We start from the raw sequence: 14877 nt of genomic DNA, 5'->3' as shown, positions 1-14877 counted from the left end.
CTTAAGTTTGCTAGTTTTGAGGCAAAAGTAGCAAGTACCTGCGGCTGAAGGAGTCTTTAATTTTTCAATAATCTCCATCTTAGGTATTTACTCCAATTACCTGTACTTCAGTTGTCGGGTCTTCAGCTTGGCTGGTTGATGACTAAGGTAGGAACACCGGGCACGTGATTATCTAGGTCAATCCCATCTCAGTTCCGAGAAAAGAACTTAGGTAGGCCTTGAAGTCCTCACAACCGCCCATCGACACCATGATGCATCGACAGTCGGTCGCACGGCTTGTTCGACAGTGTGGAGGCTCTCCGCTGGTCGAACTGCCTCCTCCATACCTTGCTCCCTCTCTGCACTTCCCCCAAATCCGGTCGCCGACTCAATGTTCCAGCTTTTCTACCACCTCTGCTGTTGCAGGCAGCGGACGTGATCTGAGCAAATCACGCGGTGTCTCTGCAATTCACAGAACGGGTCCCAAGCACAAACTGGGAGTCTCGAAATACCCATTGCCTAAACCTGTGCATCCTGCAGCGCGGGAGCCACGGAATCCTACCCCAGACCATGGTCTCTGGCAGTTCTTCCCCAAGGACAGACAGGCATTGAGTACTCCTGAGTACGATGTCGCACATGGTGAGCAGACTCTCTTTTTGTTTTTGCATCATTTCCCACAGGGGTTTTTCTAACTTGGTTCAGGACGTCCTTGGTCGGTGCAGGAACTCCGTGAGAAATCCTGGGAAGATCTTCATTGCCTTTGGTGGGTCTGTGTGAAGGAGCGCAACCGGATAGCCACTTCCAACTTGGAAAGAAAGCGGTTGAAGGCTGGTTTTGGAGATTGGGAGGCGAACGAACGCGACAGAGTGGTAAGTCGATACTTTTCTTTCCTAGGCAGTAGTGTGCCCTTCGTTTCACCTACACCATGTGACTATTGGAGGTGTAAGTGCAGTCTCAGAGAGATGTGCATAAAGGGGTTACCAGCTGTTGCCCTCCCTCTGCGATCGACTTGATTCTATGCGCACTATTTATGCCGCCGATGCACTCCTATTCCTCTTATAGAGAAGATATGCTAACGCTCCCTGTCGCCTTCAGATTCGAGTTACGCAGAAAGGTATCAAACATGTCCTTCGTGAGCGATGGTATGCGTGGGAAGATGCGAAGCGGCTGTATGACAGTGGCTACCGACCGGAGACGGAGGATAGCTACGAGGAAGAAACCGTACCAAAGGCATGAGCCAGGAAAATAAGCTCTGCTATACGCCCGAGAGACGATCTCAAAACTTCCCTCTATGTGTAGTATTATCACATGATTATGTTGACTCAAATGTATCTATAGCATGTGCCAAGGGAGCTAGAATCACAGCCCATATGAGGCGTGTACGGAGTAGACTGAGCCACTATCCACCTGTCGTGCTAAAATGGAACGACGAAGAAACCGAATAGAAACGTGGTCCTTTCACTAGTTCATATTTTGGGCTCGTGCAGAATCGCTAGGCGTCATACACTCGTAGCATTTCAGGAGCTCCGGGTCTCAAGGTTTACTAGTTTCTGGTGGATCCCGCCTTGACTTGGAGCAGACCACACCAATCCCACCGCTTCTTTTGGCGGCTCCTCCGCGGGGAACGACCAACCTACGCGAGAAGGTCGGCGTAGTTCGACCAGCACACCTCACACCAGACAACACACCACCATCACAGTATCCTGCCTTCTCTCTCTTATATTTCCATCTCGTTGCACATTTTATCTTTATACTCCCGGAAACTCGCTCGATACGCATCATGGAGGAAATAGCGCCGGAGTACGACGTCGTCGTGTTGGGCACTGGTGGGTACTAAGTTGCCATGTAACAGTCTTCCGTTGCTAACATGCATGACAGGCCTGACTGAGTGTGTGCTCTCGGGGTAAGATGACCTCCATCCAGCTCTGACAACGAGCCTGCGTTAACTCTATATGCAGTATCCTGAGTGTGGAGGGAAACAAGGTCCTTCATATTGATCGCAACGACCACTATGGAGGGTAAGTGGACTTCACCGACTTTCTAGGAAGATGACCTGTCGCTGACTGAACCTAGGGAGGCTGCCTCTGTCAACTTGGAGACGGTTAGTTTCGATGAACCATCTGTACCTTACCTTTTGCTGACCGTTTCGAAAGCTGTTCAAGAAGTACCGCAACGTCCAGCCTGGCGAGGAGCCATGGAAGAAGTACGGCCGGGCGAACGACTGGAACATCGACCTGGTCCCCAAGCTGTTGATGGCGAATGGAGACTTGAACAGAATCCTGCTAGCCACCGATGTCACGAAGTACCTCGAGTTCAGACAAATCGCGGGCAGCTACGTGCAACAGGGAAGCGGCAAGCAAGCTACAGTGGCCAAGGTCCCTTCCAATGCAGACGAGGCTCTGCGCTCGTCTCTGATGGGACTGTTTGAGAAGAGGAGGGCAAAGAAGTTCTTGGAGTGGGTTGGCGAGTACAATGAGGATGACCCAAAGACACATCTAGGTCTGTTTACGCATTCTTTTCATAGTTACACTACCTTACTGACACTCGACAAGGCCTTAACACCAAGTCCTGCACAATGAGGGAGGTCTATGACAAGTTTAGTCTCGAGGACCCCACTCGTGACTTTATTGGTCACTCGATGGCCTTGTATCAGTCCGACGCGTACATTACAACACAGGGAATGGTCAAGGAGACCGTCGACCGAATCCGCCTCTATGTCAACTCAATGGCCCTCTACGGAAAGTCCCCCTACATCTACCCTCTTTACGGTCTCGGCGAGCTGCCACAGGCTTTCGCCCGTCTGTCCGCCATCTACGGTGGCACCTACATGCTTAACACCGGTGTCGATGAGGTCCTTTACGAAAACGGCAAGGTCTCAGGAATCAAGGCGACCATGAAGGACCGGGACGAACCTGGCAAGGACATGAAGTTCACCACCAAGACCAAGAAGATCATCGCCGATCCCTCGTACTTCCCCGAGAAGCGAAAGGAGACTGGTCAATATCTGCTCAAGGCAATCTGCGTCCTGAAGCACCCAATTGACAAGACCGACAGCAGCGATTCGCTGCAGCTGATTATTCCTCAGTCTCAGGTCAAGAGAGACCATGGTGAGTGAATAAGTGCTAGTGTCCATGAGTTGAGAATTCTTCTAATGTCGATAGACATCTACGTCGCGATGGTCTCGTCGGCGCACAATGTCTGCCCGAAGGGATACTACGTCGCCATCGTCTCAACGATCTCCAATGACGCCGACCCGGCGAAACAACAGGAGAAGCTCCAGCCTGGATTTGAACGCCTTGGTGAAATTGAGGAGATCTTTATGGGCGACCCCGTTCCACTGTACGAGCCCAAGACCGACGGCAGGGATGACAACGTCTTCATCTCCAAGAGCTACGATGCTACTTCCCACTTTGAGACCACCACAAGTAAGGACAAGCTTTAGTAACGAATGCGGTGTGGCATGGGTAACTGACTTTGTAACAGCCGACGTGCGGGACCTCTACCGACGTATCGAAGGCCGCGAGCTGGACATCCAAGAGCTCGAAAGCAAGCGGAAGGCTGCTCAGGGTGAAGAATAAACTGACCGTTATCCGGAGTCAATCTGAGATGACATACTGTCTACTCAAAGGCTAACCAGGCCATGGTTGTTTGCGCGTCGCTGTCTTAGTTCTTTCAACACTGACCACAATCCATTATCGGGACACGTACACTCTCTCAGTTTATAGCTTCCTGATACTTCCCACTAACCGGTATGCATCGACAATCGGTGGGCCAGACATCAGCAGATCCTGTCTCTTGGTGTTATGGAGTCGCCTTGTTTTCTCTCGGGTTATATACCGAGCTTAGCTTGAACCATATCAGTTTCACTTCTTAGTCCATATTGAATAATTTCACCATAAATAGCATAGTAAATCCCCAAATTGGAATTAGATCATAGTCGCTTCGTTGTAATAACACATCGATCCATGAAAGTCTATCTGAGAATTCTGGCCTCCTATACCTGGGCGAAAAAAAAGACGTTTTTCTTCCAGCGAAGAAGTAGATACCATGGCTCAATATAACTAGCCTATCCTCTGGGATTGCACCAGGGAATGTCTATTTCACCCTACAACTGCCAATATACCTAGATGCCTTTCAAAGCAGTAGGTCAACATCACATCTTCTGCGTGATCTCTGAGTCCGTATTGGCCTTCTCGTGTTCGCCCACGACACAAATGTCGTTGTTATCCGCCCTCCGGATCTCCGCTCTCAGCAGGGCCAGCCGCTTCCCCGCATGCACCATTTCGCAGATAATGCGGATCGCTATATCTTGCGGGACAGGCCGCAGGTATGTCACTTTCAAGTTGCGGCTCACGCCACCCAGCGAGAAGTGGCCCGGTCGCGAGATTCCGACCAGAATGGTTGTGGAGAGGTTGTCAATCAGCGTGGCAGCGCACCCGCCATGTAGGTTGCCCATGCGGTTGCAGAGGTCCGAGGTCACGTTTAGAAGGTAGGAGACGCGGGGAGGAGGGCCTCGGGTTGCATATTCGAAACGGAGTTGGCAGCGGTTGGCGTCAATGTCCCAGGACTGATTGTCGTCGGTCAGTTCAGTCAGCAACTGGAGAGAGATAATGGCTCTGGTTTAAGAAAATGCATATTTCGAATTGGCAGACATCAACATGCCACCTATAGTTGGAGACGAGAGCACCTATGAGGGAAATGACTGTCAAACCTCATTTTCAGAATTCAATTCAACTAATTGGTTGAAGAATTCGTAGATAGGCGCTTCGAAGTCATCCAGTTTCCTGGACGGAGCGCGCCATGAGGACGTCATGCTGGGCAAAGTGGAGAAATGGAGTCTTGCAGGATCGAGCAGAGCGGGTATGTTGGAAAGGACAGAGAAAGATACCATTCCAACCACCTAAGAGCGCATGGCTAGTAACGTGCCTGGGACGGAGTATCTACTACGTACCCAGGCAGGTAAATATAAGGGCAGAGCAACCGCGTTTGCGAGGTTGTCGAAGGTCAGCAGTTTAACACATGGGGTCGCTCCGAGGCCGACACTTCCTCGGCTGATTGCAGCCGCCCCATTAACGGTTCTGCATACACTTGCATGAACCAATTTTAACTTTTCTGCGGACTCTGTTGAATGTGCATCCAGGCTATTATCCCGCTATATCATCGCACTGGGCGATCATCATCGGGCTAGACCGTGCATAAGAGATATTAACTCCCACCTCGTTGCTGTTAGCTCCGCTAAAGGCACCCAAATGTCCACAGAGCGCCTGTTCTGTTCAAGAATCACTGCTCACGTCAGATCTAAAGTCTAATAATTGCGGGCTCTATTCGTCTGTCAATATGGATCTAGAATGTGTTGCTTCTGCTGAATGAGAGTTTAGATTCCGTCTCACTATGTGCATGCCTCCTAATTGAAGATTCCAAGATTTCCGACTCTGATATGTTTTGGTGACTGCTGTATATTAGTCGCTCCTTCCACACGATTTCTGTTTTGATGGGACCGATCCGCCCAGGACCTGGGCCTTCCAATTATTTTGATGCTTCCCGTGTGCCATTCAACGTGCTGGAGATGCTGATGGCTTGTGTTTCGTTTCCACCACAATCGCTACGGTCTTTCATTTACTATATCCGACCTCGCTGGCGAGGTTCTACATTATCACATTATCTTTCCTTATGCATTCCCATCCTCAAAATGACATTCTTTGCGCCTTACACAAGTGTAATGCGTTTGGGTCAAGGGTTGGTGTGCTAAAACCAACTCTCACAGGACGCTAACCAAATATCTCCCAGCTTCAACTCCTATACGCAGGAGATCTGCATTGATGACGCCGTGATAGTACACTCGCACCCCGTTCCTACCTTGTTGCACCCCCAGCTGTCGGGCAATCAGCGAGAGTCGGCTCCTCTATTCCACCGGCGTGGACACTCGTCTGGAGAATCTGTTGAACTGGGCGAACAGTTATCTGACTCCTGTCAACAATGCCTGTCAGAAGACAACGCTCCGTCTGCAAAGCCTATGAGCCAGACCGTAACATTCACGGCTAAAGCCATAGACAGTCTTGCAGATATCGTCGATGCTCTGAACATCTCTTCCAGCGCCACCATCAATTATGGATCTGCCAAGTTTTTCGGTGGTACGTCGATCGCGAAAGAAAGCATAATCAGCGAGAGCGATATCAATTTTATCGTCTCTGTCAAGGTAACGAACGAAGCCCCAGTGAATCTTGGACATATGCAATTCAGACCGATTCCCGGACTTAACCCTGATTACTTCCCTGCTGTATATGGCGATTGTTTCATCGCTGGTTTCTTGGAAGGAGGAGAGTTCTCTGCAATCATCAGTATCAAGGTGAATGACAAGAGTAAAATCTCCAAAGTGAGACTGGCTGCAGAAGTTCAACTTTCCAGGAGGCTGCCCGTCTCGGGTGAAGCAGTATTCGACAAGGACAAAGAAGACATTTGGAACGGCACGGAGATCAGTATCTCTGTCAACTGGACAGGTGGTGGTGAGATCAAGAGACCAACAGTTAGTTTTATTTTTCTTTTCTACAACGTTCAGTTGCTCATAATCAAGCAGTCAAATTGGGACTTCGCCACTGTGATAGCTGCCGCCAACGAATTTCCATCTCGAGTTTTGAAATACTCCCAAAAGACGTCTGCGATTTTGATGAATTATAATTCTCTCCGGTCGTTCCATGAGGCGAACACTAAGGCGGAAAAGCCATACGTCGTTCTCGATTATCGTCTTTGCGGTAAAAACCATCACAGACCTTTACCACTTTCCAGCGACGGGCCTAATGTCAATTAGATTTATACACAACGGACCTTCTTAACGCTTTCGTCGCCTACAAGATGCTGTGGAAGAAAATATCAAGAAGTAGATGCCAGAGCCTATTTCAAAGAATGTTCCTAACCTACTACTTATAGTGATCAAAGAACCTGAGCGCTACGAGGCCAAGGAGCCTTCTGACGAGGTCCCAGATCCGATAAAGTGCGACCCATACTCTCTCAATCTTGCTCGGACCGAATGCAGAAAAGGGATGACGATAATCCTTGAAGAGGTACGAGTGTTGCTGAATAATTTACTCTTTATCTAAGAATAATACAGACAAAACTCCTTGCGATGAGACCTGAACTCGGAAGAGTTAACGAGGATGGGACACTGAGAAGACCACCTTACCGATTTCCTGGAGAACTGGAAATCAGGCTTCCAGTACGTACATTATCTACTAGCTCTTAGGATAAATACTGATGGTCAACAGGTTTGCAAGGACGGTAGCGAGAACGGTGGTTCGATTTCTCCATCGTTCGGAGATATGATCCCAGGTAATGGTTATGTTTCTCATCAACCGAGAGCTCTTCCACAGCGTGCACGAGAAGTTCAGCCTACCCTACCAAAAGTTGGCAGGAGCCTCTATTCGGTGGATGGGAACCCATTACATCTTGGCCTCCATGTCGCAGAGTAAGCCCTTTCATGAACTCCTTTTTTGCACATGTGCTAACTGAATCCACAAAGAGGACCACAGAATGATCGAGAGCAATGTCGATGTGCGTCACAGAAGTTAGTAGTTCCCCGACGGAGTTCACGAATTGGCGCAATATTCAAGGCCGTTCGCTATTGCTATCGTATCGATTTGATGTTCAGCCAGCTAGCACTCTGCCAATGGTGCCAACTGTGCGGGGGCAAAAGAAAGAAGAGCGTCCAAATCCAACGTCGAACTCGACACTCGAAATCGCGAACTTCTGAACTCGGTTCTCCGGTCATGACCGGGGGGTTGCTCCAATCGCAATCCGTTCCCAGTGGAAACATACAAGAGGAAAGCCCGGCTCAGGATGCTCATCAAGCGTCAAGTGCTGGTTTGACTTCGCATTGATCCGCTCGCATTATCCTTGGGGTCTGGGGCCTGCTGGCATTTGTCTCAAGAAATTTTGGGCTAGTGCGAAATTCTTGTATTCAAAACATGCTGGTAGGGTTCTCAGAACCAAAACACGGAGTACGATGCCTAGTAGTATTAGAAACAACATCGAAATCAGAAGTGTTATGGTGCAATCCTCCACAGTGCATCTGCTACCTAAATTGATCTCATAGGGTAAACTGCTCGGCCACAAAAAGTGTCTAGACATCTGGTTGCAGTAATTGGTACCAGATAGAGATGGATAGCATATATCCTATAAGAATTGATAAACACGCTTTCAATGTAGTTTGAAGTCGGTCGGTGTGATTGGGCATTGATGAAACAACTTTCAGTATTTCTGCATCCTATACGAGAACTGTGGGCGAAAGTGGGTTCTTAGACTTCTATCCCCATTGTATTTAATAGGAGGATAATGCATTGCTGTAGAGCTGACTGTATAAATAGGCGTCGAGCCTGTTAGGGCACCTTGTTCTCACCTGACGTCGCGTCACGCGTTCGGCGTAAAATATACCGCTGGTTCACCTCCGACAAGGACGACGCCAGTTGCGCCCGGCCGCGGAGCTCATTTGCGCAACATCGCGCTTTAGATTTCTGTCCTTTTCCATAACCATTGATTTAACATTGAGGATGTTGATTCTTTGAATAAATCGTTGCATTTCTGTCAACGCCGAACGAGGTCCGTACAATTGAAAATCTGTACCATTCCATCAATTGATGCGAATTCTATCTCCGCACTCTTAGCTACGATCTGCTCGCATTCACCGAAATAGCGCAATTAACGTAATCATTAGGCCTAGATTTACATATTGATTCCTGCGACGTTGCCTTCCTTTCCCTCTTCGACCAGAGCGCCGCGAAAAGCGACCGAGTTGCCCTCGCCAGGGATCCCGCGTTTCTTCTTGACTTCATATGCGCCTTCCCAGTCCTCACGGCTGCTTATATCCACTTTCACTTGGCATTATAGATCGTTATAATGGGCGAATCGCGGGCTTCGAAGAGGAGGAAAGTGTCGGACGTCCGGGCTGAGGATAAAGACCAGGATGGGAAAACACGGGGCAATGGCCGGGACGTGTATTCGCCCCCGTCATCGTCTCCGGCAGCTCCAGACAAGCAAAACGGGGAAGAGCGATCTGCGATGGATATCGATGGGCAGAATGATGGCAGCGCGGCAACCGTGACACCGACGAGAACGTCCCGTCGACGGAAAACTGCCGCCGCCGCTGCCACCGCTGATGGAAGCGTGAACGAGACGCACGACGAAAATAATAACGATGAAACGGCCACTTCCTTGCGGAACAACCTGCAGTCAAGCGGTCGTCAACGGAGAGCTCCAAAGCGGTTCGAAGATGACGTTTTCGAGACCAGGAGGGCAACACGATCCTCGCGTAAAGCTGCCGCCACAACTTCCAATGAGACCCGAACGACGAGGAGCGCGCGGAAGGACAGCCAGACGCCTGCTGCAGACAATGTCAATGGGGAAGAAGAAGGAGGAGGTTCCCCTACACCTAAGACGACGTTAGCAAGGCGAAGGTCGAAGAGAGCGGCGGTCAGGTTTGATGCGGTTGAGAATGACAATTCTCAGGATTCTACCAGCAAGGATGAGGCAACGAACGGGCTAGTTTCCGGAGAAGCTGATCAGGAAGATGGGGATGATGATGACGCTATCGCAATGCAGCTACAGCAGGATCTTGTTCAGCATGATGACCTTGTCGGCCCCGAGGAAGTCACAGTGACCGCGGATCTCCTTCCCGATTATGTTGAACAGTTCCAGGCCCTTTGTCAGGGAGGTTTACAGGGAGAACTCAGAGTGCTGAGCAAGATCGTTCTGGAGAAGCTTACTGGGAAACGATTGGTTCCGCTCAAAGGACTTCAAAATGAATATCAGAAAGTACATCAATTGATTGAGCATACCGTTACGGCTGGCGAAGGGAACTCTATGCTGTTACTTGGGTCACGAGGATGCGGCAAGACCACAATGGTCGAGTCAATAATATCGTCTCTGAGGAAGAAGCATAAGGACGATTTTCATGTCGTCCGTCTGAATGGATTCTTACACACCGACGATCGACTGGCCCTCCGTGAAATCTGGCGGCAGCTGGGCCGGGAGACGAATACTGAGGATGAAGCAGCTAAAATCAGCAGTTATGCTGACACGATGGCCACCCTTCTAGCACTTCTCTCACATCCGGAGGAACTCTTCGGTCCCTCGCAGAACCCCGACACGGTAGCCACCGCGAAATCCGTCGTAATTATATTGGATGGATTTGACCTCTTCGCATCCCATTCTCGACAGACCTTACTTTATAACCTCTTTGATATCGCGCAGGCGCGGAAGGCACCCCTTGCCGTGATTGGTCTCACGACCAAGGTTGATGTGACGGAGACCCTGGAAAAACGGGTGAAGAGTCGCTTCAGCCATCGATATGTGTTTCTACCGCTGCCGAGAACGTTTGAGACCTTCTCGGACGTATGCCTTTCTGGCTTGGGATTGGAGGATGACGAAGTTTTGGAAGGTCATCCTGGTTCTGATGGTAAACCCTCGGTGACTGAGGATGCATCGGTGATGAAATCAGAAGGATGGAAGACGTTGATGGACGGTTGGAGGGCATATCTCAAGGTATTATGCGGCATTATTATCCATTTTCCGGCTCAAATGATGGCGTTACTGACAGTCAATAAGGGCTTATGGGATGACAAGGACTTCCAGTCTCATTTGAAGCATATCTACCATCAGACAAAATCCCCAAAGGAGTTTTTCAGCAGCGCATTACTCCCGCTTTCCAGCATGCATCACAGCACCTATCAAGCGTCTGATAATAACGAAGCTGTCCCCCTTTCTATTCCCGTCCCGAAGTCATTCACATCTCACAGCTTGTCCTGCCCAGATCCTGCTCCTCTCCCATTCCCGCCTTCGACGACCGTCTCAGGGAGCGCGTCTTCTCTTCCACTTTCACTTCTGCTCGCTGCGACTCGTTTGACTGCCCTCCACGATCCCGGTCTGGACATCTCTCATCCGCAGAGTCTTGCACCGCTTGCCATTTCCTTCCCTGCGGCCTACGCGGAGTATGTCCGTCTCCTCACATCCGCCAAGGCATCCGCGTCTGCCTCTGGCGCGGCCGCAACACCCGGCCGTATCTGGGGCCGGGACGTAGCACGCGAAGCCTGGGAGAAGCTGGTCAGCTGGGGCGTCGTCGTGCCAGTGGGAGGAGGCGGTGGATCGGCTGATGGACGAATGTTCCGTGTCGAGGTCAGTTTCGAGGAAGTCGCAGAGCTGGTTGGTGCCGGAGGTGCTCTGGGCAAATGGTGGCGGGATGGTTGATTCTATTATGTCTGCATCGTTGCTGGTCTATTCTTGATCGTCTTTGGAAATACCCCTCCTGGAAGACGTGGAAACATCAGTCGTCGTTCACCTCGATGCCTTGAAATGTCAGGTATACTCCTACAAAGATCATACAATAGTCCCTTATAAATATAAAAGAATATAATATAATGAGCATTTAAACAGAGCCCGACGGTACTTAATTCAAGTAGATATGGAATATATAGACGAATGCTCAATACCCCGTGGATATGATCGATGAAAAGTACAATGAAAAGAGAGAAGATGTGGTTACATCACAGGGACTACGTCTTCTGGAGAATCGAGATTCGAGATTTCCACGTCGAATGTGAAACTCACTACTGCTGCATAACCCCAGCCTGACAGAGTAGTGGTACAGATGTGTGATATTGATAACGATATACGGTGGATTTACATCACTTTGCCTTTTCTTCCAGTAAAGAAACCAGAGAGCTTGTATCGAGTCATTGATCAATAGATCGATCGACTAGATTCATTTATTGTGTTCTATCTCTGTCTCTATGGTATGTGTGTGTGTGTGGAGTAGGCAGATTCAGATGAGATATTCCCGGCTCGAACGACTTACACATGGAATTTCCCCGTAGAAATGAACCGATCAACTTCCCCAGAGGCAGCAGGTGCCCGCCTCTTCCGATATTTTGTTGTAATTGTTGTCTTCCTCATCTGAAACTGTACCATCAATTAAATCGGATCTTGCCCGAACGTGTGGCAAGATAAGGTTGGTATTTTCCCGCCGTTTCACCTTCGTATTAATTTAGTTGATGCGTACCGTGCTGCGCTTTCCTTGATGTGATGTGCACATCGTCACATCAATCAGTAGTAGTATCCGATCCACGTGTCGAAATTATCCGATCGGATCTTCGTTCTGGGGTGAATTGGTGCTTTTATTTAGATTTAGATAGAGAGAGAGAGAGAGAGAGAGCAATATGATAGTTATTATTTGCTCGTCTGTTGAGATATACACTACATACATAGTATGTTTATGTTTGAAGGTCCCATGTTTTATAGATAGAGTGGAGAGTGTTAAACAGAAATCAAGCCAACGTTAACGAATTACAGAGCACTGGCGTATTTCGTATTCTGCATAAGTAGGACTTACAATGCCAATCTGTCCTGATCGTCGACAGGCGTGAACTAACACAACAGCCGTCTGCATACATGCAGCGGGAGATTTGCATCTGTGACATCTTGATCAAGGGCCGTTGATGGCTGGGAGGTCGGGGGAAGGAGTGACGAGCATAATAATTGGGCGAATCAGAAGTCCGTCAGGGATCGTCGGGTTTGCTTTTGCCGAAATGCACGACAGCATCGCCATCATGGCATTTACCGCAATAAGATGGGGCCGGGAAAATGTGGGACCTCACAAAGTGGGGAAAAAAAGGAAAGAAATCAGCAAATCCCCTACGGAGAAAGAGCACATGATGAGATGGGATCCTGAGGACCTGAGGACCTCAGGACCTGAGAGGATTTGAGTTGACAATCTTCGAGGCTTAGTTGGTACAGTACGCAGTACGGTGTTGCTAGGCTGCTAGCCTCCTTACAGTATGCGCCATCTCCACAGTGCCTCCTTGCAACGAGGCGTAAGCCCTTTCGTTAAGAAGCTGCCATGTGGTAGCGCGGAGTGTCGTGGTTATTCGCGGAGTCCCTGATAGATAACGTGATCCAGCCATGTGGATTCACACGCCCATGAGCCATGCGGTTCAAAACCGGGAAGAAATGTGACACCGCATTTGCGAAATTCAGGCCCTCATCCTGGTGATTATTGTTGACAGACAAGGTTCATGGGGTATGCAATAAATGGACTGCATGAACCCGCGAAGAATGTTTCTGCTGTGCTCCTATTCCTAAATGGTTTGGCAGATATTCGTCGCAGGTGGAGATGCGCAAGAAGACGTGAGCTGTAGCAGCCTAGCAGGGAATAGGGTATCCGACCAGCCGCCTCTAGCTGACTAGCACTCACGCGAGGTTGTTTTGAAGCCTTGGACCTGCATAGTGAGAAGAAGCCAGTAATGGGTGCTCCAATAACAATAATGCCCATGAGCGCCGAGACCGATAGATGGTACGCCCGTTGAAGTTATCTTGCAGATCGTCCAAAACGAGAAAACGCGCTCGCTTCGAGGGATTAGGGTCAAGTGACCCCTTTAACCGTGGACGATTGAATTGAGGATCTCAGCCTTCTCAGGTAGGAGATCGCGTTAGTACTTTACCTCAAAAGAGCAGGTCGATTGGCAGTATTCCTCCTTCGGGAAAGCCAAATATTGTTCGGTCGGTAGAGTTTGTGGCAGTAACGACGATCAAATCCGCACGGCGGGACTGACTGCCTCATGAGCCATGAAGGAACGCCAGTGACCTTACGCTAACACAACAATATGATTATATCAAAAAAAGCACACGTGCAGTAATAACATGGGGGATATGATATTTTCGCATGTCTAGTTTCGAGCGGGACGAATGGAAGATGCTTAAGCACACCCGGCCTCCCATACTCATCTTCTCTTGGCGGATGCACCACCCATCCGCATCTCTTCATCGCTGCCACTTGTGAAGAAAAGGGCCGTTTTGAGCTGTGAGCTGGAGAGTTGTCGGGTGCAGAATGGATCACACCCCGTGGCTGTCTCTTGGACCCTTGGTTTTGTGCATAGTGCATTAGTACCCCTTTTCCTTCTGAAAAGGTCTCATATCCTTCTTGCGCCCAACCAATCTTGAGAAGGCTCAGAGAAAAGCGATGTGTCCAGCCGCTGCATCGGTCGCTTTCTCTAGACCTTCAACCCTGTCTCGCGTGGACAAGCAGGGATCAGCCCTGGAGCGGCAGCCAGCAAGGAGGTTAATTAATTCAATTGGCTATCTGCAAGATAACCCTTGTTCTCCACCCGAGCTTTACGAAACCAAAGGTGTCCGTCGGACCGCCGTCGTGAGAAGCGTAGAAGCCGTCATTTCAGCCTGACAGTATGGAGAATGGGGCACTTCATAGCTGAATCTCAATTTTCTCGAGGCTTCCCAGGTCCAACAAGTCCAGACTGGTGATATCTTCCCTCGGTCGCAAGCCTGTTACTCTAACTTCTGCCGAAAAGCCGGAGGGGAGCTGCTTGGCCGGCACCACAAGCGTTAGCCTTGATCGCTGTGCTTCGGTAGTCGATATGCACGTCAATGTTGGTTCGCTTTCTCTAGTTTCGGCGAGACACACCGGCCGCTTTTAGCAAAGACAGCGCGTCGCTTCCATCAGGCGGTCGTTTCGTCAGCCGAGACGATCTGGATTCTCCACGTGCTTTCTCCGAAGCCGCCGCGGTTTACGAGCGCGTGGCTCGACGCCGGGGAGTAAATTTGTCAGGTTGAACTTGGCATGAGGTAACTGGGAATGTACTGTCGTACACTAGATCGAACATGTGCTCACCTTCCTGAGACTTACTCATCCGACAGGATACCTCTCTCCTTCAGTGACCCGCGCTCAACGTTTCGGACAGGTCACAGATGAGAGATTTCTGGGGCCCTGCTGGTAGTTTGGCTTGCGGGTACGATGTACGGAGAAGTGATGGAGCAACTCTGTCCGCGTAGGGTCTAAAGCATTCCGTGGCGTGTTCCGGAATCCTTCTAGCGTCTCGGCATCCTGGTGTGTCTTTTTTTTGT

General features: G+C 49.7%; 5 protein-coding genes across 5 annotated transcripts; 4 read left to right on the top strand and 1 right to left on the bottom strand.

Annotated features, from left to right (window-relative positions):
• Positions 1-248: 248 nt before the first annotated feature.
• VTN00DRAFT_132 (mitochondrial 54S ribosomal protein uL29m) lies at positions 249-1215 on the top strand (the record flags this gene model as incomplete). Its single annotated transcript, XM_069427414.1, has 3 exons — positions 249-618; positions 682-848; positions 1075-1215. 3 exons carry the CDS (start codon positions 249-251, stop codon positions 1213-1215), a joined length of 678 nt encoding a protein of 225 aa, XP_069290840.1.
• A 544-nt stretch (positions 1216-1759) lies between these two features.
• Positions 1760-3557, top strand: VTN00DRAFT_131 (uncharacterized protein; the record flags this gene model as incomplete). The annotated part of the gene is made up of 8 exons (XM_069427403.1): positions 1760-1805; positions 1858-1882; positions 1938-1997; positions 2053-2080; positions 2133-2478; positions 2532-3086; positions 3141-3404; positions 3463-3557. The coding sequence occupies 8 exons, from the start codon at positions 1760-1762 to the stop codon at positions 3555-3557; spliced, it is 1419 nt and encodes a 472-aa protein (XP_069290839.1).
• Positions 3558-4132: 575 nt separating this feature from the next.
• On the bottom strand, positions 4133-4792 carry VTN00DRAFT_130 (uncharacterized protein; the record flags this gene model as incomplete). Its single annotated transcript, XM_069427392.1, has 2 exons — positions 4133-4546; positions 4691-4792. The coding sequence occupies 2 exons, from the start codon at positions 4790-4792 to the stop codon at positions 4133-4135; spliced, it is 516 nt and encodes a 171-aa protein (XP_069290838.1).
• An 876-nt stretch (positions 4793-5668) lies between these two features.
• Positions 5669-8479, top strand: VTN00DRAFT_129 (uncharacterized protein; the record flags this gene model as incomplete). The annotated part of the gene is made up of 8 exons (XM_069427380.1): positions 5669-5715; positions 5767-6502; positions 6554-6728; positions 6904-7037; positions 7085-7189; positions 7239-7438; positions 7493-7524; positions 8337-8479. The coding sequence occupies 8 exons, from the start codon at positions 5669-5671 to the stop codon at positions 8477-8479; spliced, it is 1572 nt and encodes a 523-aa protein (XP_069290837.1).
• A 386-nt stretch (positions 8480-8865) lies between these two features.
• VTN00DRAFT_128 (uncharacterized protein) lies at positions 8866-11211 on the top strand (the record flags this gene model as incomplete). Its single annotated transcript, XM_069427369.1, has 2 exons — positions 8866-10509; positions 10573-11211. 2 exons carry the CDS (start codon positions 8866-8868, stop codon positions 11209-11211), a joined length of 2283 nt encoding a protein of 760 aa, XP_069290836.1.
• Between the last annotated feature and the right edge of the window lie 3666 nt (positions 11212-14877).

Source organism: Thermoascus crustaceus, assembly GCF_041956765.1.
Source record: "Thermoascus crustaceus strain CBS 181.67 unplaced genomic scaffold VTN00scaffold_1, whole genome shotgun sequence".
NCBI lineage: Eukaryota > Fungi > Ascomycota > Eurotiomycetes > Eurotiales > Thermoascaceae > Thermoascus > Thermoascus crustaceus.
This window is presented reverse-complemented; position numbering and strand designations above follow the sequence as displayed.